Below are 6,458 nucleotides of genomic sequence, written 5' to 3' on the forward strand. Positions count from 1 at the left end.
GGGTGCAACATACACCCTACTCGTGGATACCCAACTCGATCGGACAGTGTTGCCAATTCGATTCGTAGCGGACAGAGAAGGGTGGGAGTTGAGCCTCAACCTTATTTGATTAACCTGCATTCTATATATGTATATGTTATATACTTATATAAAAAAATATGTTTCAAGTAAATGTTAAACCAAATATCTCTCACTAAATACAAAAGATCCTTAGTCACTAAAGAGAAGATAATTAATTGATAATTTAGTACGTTTTTTTTATATAAAATTCATTTCTATTTTAAATTATAATCAAGTTATATAATAATGTTGCATTTTTTGGTAACCCAAGAGTAGAATCGGATATTCGTGGGTTAAGAACGGTATGATTAGGGTAAATCCAAACCCTACCCTATCCATTGCTACTTCTAAAGTTGACAAGTCGACGTGTTAGCCCGATTAATTTGAAAAAATTAATAATTAAAAAATTAAATAAAAATAAAAAATAGTCAAATTATAATATAATTTTTTGACTTTTTTTATTTTAACTTCAATAAAATTATTTAAAATAATATCTGTTAATAGAATAATATTTATTTTAAGAAACAAATCACATAATTTTAGTAATATAAGTGTAAAATAAATAAAATCTATAACAAAAAGAATAAAAAAATAAAAAATTTATTTAAAAATTATAGCATTGTTAATTTTTCTAATACTAATAACTCTTTTATTTAAAAAAATTGGTCTAATGAACTGATCCATCCCATCATACCAAAATTTGCAAGTTTGGATGTACAGATTTGACGAAATTTTTTTTATTAGATAAATTTTAAATTTTAGTTTGGATTTTTTTAGGGTGAATTTAGCAAATTAATTTGATAAATGGTTGAATTTGATTCGTTTTACCATTTCTATAAATAATATTAGGTTGTTAACTTTTTTAACTAATAATATAATATTATTTAATTTTTTAAAATTATTTTATTGATTTTATATTTTTACTTTAAATAATAATAAAGATATTATTTATATATAAAAATAATTATTAAAATTAATATATTATTTATATATAAATATATATATTATTTAATTTATTTTTAACAAGTATTTTATATTTTAACATTAATTGGTTGTTAGAGTTTAGGACTCTTGAAATGACGAACACTCAACTGAACCCTAACTAGATCCTTTTTCTCCTATTCAGTTAGTAATCTCCGGCCACCGTTCCCGTCTTCCCACAGCCAGCCACCGTCCTCATCTTCTTCGGTTCTTCCTCTCTTCCAGCAAGTCGTCCGTTCCCATCGTCTTCCAGCAAGCAGCAACTCATTCTTCCACTCCCTGAAGTCGCTTTCAACTCTCCAAACCGCCAAGCTTTCCCGTCATCGTCGCATTCCCATCGTCTTCCTCTTCTCGTCGCCGTCAGATTCACATCTTCCTCTCCTTCACGTTGTCCTCGCTTCCAGCCGTCGCCTTCCAATTTAGAGAAAGATAGAGATGGAGACAGAGACAGGAGAGAAGAGGGACACCACAACAATCAACAACGTCATGTGCCTCTTGACGCACCCAGATGGAGCTCCTCTTGGTGCTCCCATGTACCTTCCTCAGAATGCTGGTCCACAACAACTTCAACTCATTGTCAATAAGATTCTGGACAACGTAAACCCGTCATTTTTCATATCCTACCAACAAAATATAAAAAATTGATTTGTTATTAAAATAATGTTCTCTTTGGTTAATTATTGTGTCTTTTATCCCCCTCCCCTTCCCCGATTTAGGAGGAGAAATTACCATATGCTTTCTATATTTCTGATGAAGAGCTCCTTGTGCCACTTGAAATCTACTTGCACAAAAACAAAGGCTAGTAGTATCTACTCTCTCCTTTGGTTATCTTGCAACAACTACTCTTTATTTAGGTTGATTGATTAGTTTGTTTTTTTTTTCTTATAATGTGGTGTTGATGTAACATTAATTTTCAGTCTCGGTGGAGAAGGCATTGCCTATAGTTTGTCAGCCTCAAGCTATTTTCAGGATTCGCCCTGTTAATCGTTGTTCCGCCACTATTTCTGGTATGCATCATAGAATTTTATGTTATTTACAGCCTATAATGTTCTAGGTGAAATGTTTATTCACAAACAGATGTTTTGTGTTAATTCTATACAAAACTACCGTGATTTGGAACATGGTGATGTTTTGTGTGTCTTCTCTTTTTTATGTTTTGGTTCTTGATAATGATTTAGCTTAGTGTTCTAGTTGTCATATCCTCTGTTATTCATGTTGCTGGAACTGTTTTTAGGTCATGCAGAAGCTGTACTTACAGTTGCTTTCAGTCCTGATGGGAGGCACCTAGCAAGTGGTTCTGGCGACACAACTGTTCGTCTTTGGGACCTTAACACGCAGACACCATTGTACACATGCACAGGTGTGATAATAAGTATGATATACCAAACATTGCTTGTTTGTACTTAGTTGTAAACTAGACATAATTAGATGATGTTTAAGCATCTTTCTCTCAGTATGAACGGAAGTAAGTTTAACTCAGAAAGAGAATGTAATGAAATTAAATTTAGAAGGTGGAATTGGAGTTAGCTTACAATTGTATTCTTAGAAAGGAATTCTTGAAGCATTGTGTAGGCTAAATCTGAAAATGCTGCTGTTCTGTTTTTCATTTGTTGTAATTCAAAAAGTTGATATATTTTTTATTATTTATTTATTTTTTAAAATAAGAAATTGCCATGTATCTATTGATAGTTGTTTTCATTGTACGCAGGGCACAAGAATTGGGTCCTTTGTATTGCGTGGTCACCAGATGGCAAGTATCTTGTGAGTGGGAGCAAGTCTGGAGAACTTCAATGCTGGGATCCAGAAACTGGGAAGTTGTCTGGCAATCCATTATCTGTAAAGTCTTTAACTGAGTATGCTATTTACTATCAGAAAGCTTGCTTCATTTCTTTTCTTTGGTCTAAAATTTTCACTAAAACATATTGAGATTGTGTTATTTAAGGTATATGTTATAAATTCTGGTACCATTCCTTTTGCTTCCTAACATGATACTGTTCTTGCTCATGTATAAGCTTATATATGACTACTGCAACAGTTCACTCAATTCTTTTTGTTTCTCCTGGCTAATTGAGAACATGATTCAAAACCTTGTCAAACTTTTGGAGAGAAAAACCTTTTACATTGTATTTAAATTAGAAGTATTAAGATATTCATCCTGATTATGATTTGTGGCACCCCATCCTCCCCGAAATAGCAAAAGACACAAGGAAAGGAAAAAAAGGAAAGCAAAATAGAATGTAAAAGAACATCATGCATTATTACTTCATGATTTCCCGAGAAAAATTGAAAAATAGAACTGGTAAGGAGAAACTACAGATGCAATGGTTTTTTAGTTGGTGACAAATTTTGTTCCCTGCGTAGTACTATACTGATATAATGTTTCTTGGACAATGATATTTGAAGTATATATTAATGCAGGGCCACAAGAAATGGATTACTGGGATCTCTTGGGAACCCGTCCATCTTAGTGCTCCTTGCCGTCGTTTTGTAAGTGCCAGCAAAGATGGGGATGCTCGTATATGGGATGTCACATTGAGGAAATGTGTTATATGTCTCAGTGGCCACACACTCGCCATAACATGTGTAAAATGGGGTGGAGATGGCATGATTTATACAGGGTACTCTCTCTCTCTCTCTCTCACACACACACACACACTATTTCCAAGCTTTTATCTTCATATTCAAACTTTTAAATTGTACAGATTTGTACATTACTGCAGTACTTTTAACAATACCCAAAGATCATTTAGTCAGAGGTTTTAGTCCCTGTTCTTTTGAAAAAAATTATGCACTTTGGTAAAAGACTACGTCATTACTGTCCCCCAACCTTCAGGGGCATATCTTTCAGACTTCCAGCTCTGCACTAGCATATGTTACAAGATTTCTCGTTTTTCTTTTATTTATTGGATGATATTTAGTTAGTTACTCTACATTACTAGTCTGCTGTTTGGAGCATAGCTATATTATTTTTATTATTGCAGTTCTCAGGACTGTACAATCAAAGTTTGGGAAACTACACAAGGGAAGCTAATTCGTGAATTGAAGGTGTGTTTAATCCCCTTGAGCTTCAGTACTTTGCAATGCACCTGAACTTGTTATATGCTTAGACTTGGCTATTATTATGCATCATCATTGGTTCTCATCTCATGTCAAAATTATTTTTCATGTGTTTTTTTTCTGCATATTAGAGTTAGCTGGTTGTTATTTTTACTCTTTTTTTTTTTTTCAATTAAAAGTTTGTTGATTGTATTAAAAGCTTGCCATCCTTTTTTTTTTTTTAATTTTAGTGAATGAATTTGTGACCCACATTCCCTTTTTCGTATGAGTGGTTGATCTATGACGCCTAAAAAGATGGGCTTTTAGACAATGTGATTGAATTGATTATTAGTCTAGTTTATTCTCTTACGGCAAGTTCACCACTGTCATTTTTGTTGAAGTATTTATCGTAAAAGTTTAAATCTAATCCATTTTTAGTGTGTATTTGTTTACTCCATTTAGAAGATAGACTTTTCATTTCAAGTAACTTATCCCTGTAGAATTCTTCACATGTTGGTATCTATTTTAGGGACATGGGCATTGGGTTAATTCATTAGCATTGAGCACTGAGTATGTTCTTCGTACTGGAGCTTTTGATCATACTGGGAAACAATACTCATCTCCAGAGGAAATGAAGAAGGTGAGCACCTTTTGGGTTAATAATCATCCTAGCACATCAAACCATATTTTACTAATATGTCCACACCTGTCTTCTGCTGATGAATGTAGGTTGCTCTTGAAAGGTATAATAAGATGAGAGGCAATGCCCCTGAAAGGTTGGTTTCTGGATCTGACGATTTTACCATGTTCCTTTGGGAACCATTCGTCACCAAGCACCCAAAAACTCGTATGACAGGTCATCAGCAGGTACAAATCTTTTCCTATTTATCAAGGAGAATTAAGCAAAATGAGCTTTTGTGGAACTGCTTTTTTTTCTTCTTTCCAAATTATAATTCTAATTTAATAAATATTTGCCGAAATCCATCCCTAATTATTTGTAGTATGTTAGTTGAATAATTGAAATTAGGTTTATCATTATGCAGGTTTAATGACAAACTCTCTATCTGTGTATATGCTTTCCAATTTTTCAGCTTAATGAAAGTTGAACTTGTTTGCTGACAGCTTGTGAACCATGTGTATTTTTCACCTGATGGGCAATGGGTGGCAAGTGCATCTTTTGATAAATCCGTGAAGTTATGGAATGGCACAACAGGGAAATTTATAGCAGCTTTCCGTGGTCATGTTGGGCCTGTTTACCAGATCAGGTAAAACACAAGTGTATCCATCTTACTTTGACCTTGACAGTCTCCGAAGATATTTCCTTTTGAATTCAGTGTATTTGGGTTTTGTTCTACAGCTGGTCTGCGGATAGCAGACTACTTTTAAGTGGCAGCAAAGATTCTACGTTGAAGGTTAGTGAGATTTTCCTTGATATGGACATTATTTGTTAGTTAAATGCATGAAACTACGTTTTCAAACGAAATTTAACCTTCCATTATGTTTGGTGATCAAGGTTTGGGATATTCGGACTCGGAAGTTGAAGCAGGATCTTCCTGGCCATTCTGATGAAGTATGCATCCCGTTTTACATGCTTTATCTCAAGTTTATTTGTTTGTTTGTCTATTTATTATTATTATTATTATTATTATTATTATTATTATTATTATTATTATTATTATTATTATTATTATGGTGACTAGCATAGTTCTATCTTTTTGCTGGAAAGGTTTTTTCTGTTGATTGGAGTCCGGATGGAGAGAAAGTAGCCTCTGGTGGCAAGGATAAAGTGTTGAAGTTGTGGATGGGCTAAGGCCAACCTGGGATGAACATTTCTTGCGTGGATTTCTTGGAAATCAAGCCTGAATGTTAATACTTTGAAGTACGGGCGTTTATGGTCTGGTCCGGCCTGGCCTTGGCTTCGAATATTTTAGGGGCTAATTTGGTGTGATTTCACCGGGTCTAGGATCAGATAAGGTTCTCAAAAATAGACTCGATCATTATTTTGGGCCGGCTCCGAGTCAAGGCGAACCCGGCTTCACTCGACTTATGTGTACCTTAAGAGAACTAAAAAAGATATATATGTTTTTAATTAATTTTAATATTATGTGATATCAATTATAAGTTTATTGTTTTATTTTTTATCACACTTGTTGAATTAAAAAATAGATAAAAAAAGCATAAAATTAGAATTTATGGATAAATTCAAGTTTAAATATGGATATTGATTTTTCAGTAACAATTTCTTTTTATAAATAAGTGTATCATAAATAAATTTTTTTATAAATTATTATTAAAACTTTAAAGATCTAGTTTTCATTCGATTTGGATTTGGTATAGTTGTGATCCGAAAATGTTTGGATTTTATCGGGTTTAGGATCGGG

General features: G+C 33.3%; 1 protein-coding gene across 4 annotated transcripts; it reads left to right on the plus strand.

Moving 5' to 3' along the window:
• The first annotated feature begins 1,081 nt into the window (after positions 1-1,081).
• On the plus strand, positions 1,082-6,218 carry LOC112798185 (notchless protein homolog). Of its 4 annotated transcripts, none has more exons than XM_025841419.3 (13): positions 1,082-1,638; positions 1,758-1,839; positions 1,959-2,048; positions 2,276-2,401; positions 2,750-2,877; positions 3,460-3,659; positions 4,023-4,086; positions 4,607-4,717; positions 4,807-4,944; positions 5,200-5,342; positions 5,435-5,489; positions 5,591-5,647; positions 5,804-6,218. In XM_025841419.3, the coding sequence occupies exons 1-13, from the start codon at positions 1,477-1,479 to the stop codon at positions 5,885-5,887; spliced, it is 1,440 nt and encodes a 479-aa protein (XP_025697204.1). In that variant the 5' UTR covers positions 1,082-1,476; the 3' UTR covers positions 5,888-6,218. The 4 variants fall into 4 exon arrangements, with proteins under 4 accessions (XP_025697204.1, XP_072094075.1, XP_072094078.1 ...); XM_072237974.1 differs by having other exon boundaries at positions 1,089-1,638; positions 3,445-3,659; XM_072237977.1 differs by having other exon boundaries at positions 1,119-1,638; positions 1,758-1,843; positions 3,445-3,659.
• Positions 6,219-6,458: the final 240 nt, after the last annotated feature.

This window comes from Arachis hypogaea, chromosome 1 (assembly GCF_003086295.3).
Source record: "Arachis hypogaea cultivar Tifrunner chromosome 1, arahy.Tifrunner.gnm2.J5K5, whole genome shotgun sequence".
NCBI classification, from domain to species: Eukaryota; Viridiplantae; Streptophyta; class Magnoliopsida; order Fabales; family Fabaceae; genus Arachis; species Arachis hypogaea.

What these genes read in the sequence shown, in the direction of transcription:
- LOC112798185 (XM_072237974.1), top strand. Translation starts at nt 1,477, where the DNA reads ATGGAGACAGAGACAGGAGAGAAGAGGGACACCACAACAATCAACAAC. An exon ending in AGCTAATTCGTGAATTGAAG is followed by an intron (nt 4,087 to 4,606) that starts GTGTGTTTAATC and finishes TATCTATTTTAG; the next exon opens with GGACATGGGCATTGGGTTAA. An exon ending in GCAAAGATTCTACGTTGAAG is followed by an intron (nt 5,490 to 5,590) that starts GTTAGTGAGATT and finishes TTGGTGATCAAG; the next exon opens with GTTTGGGATATTCGGACTCG.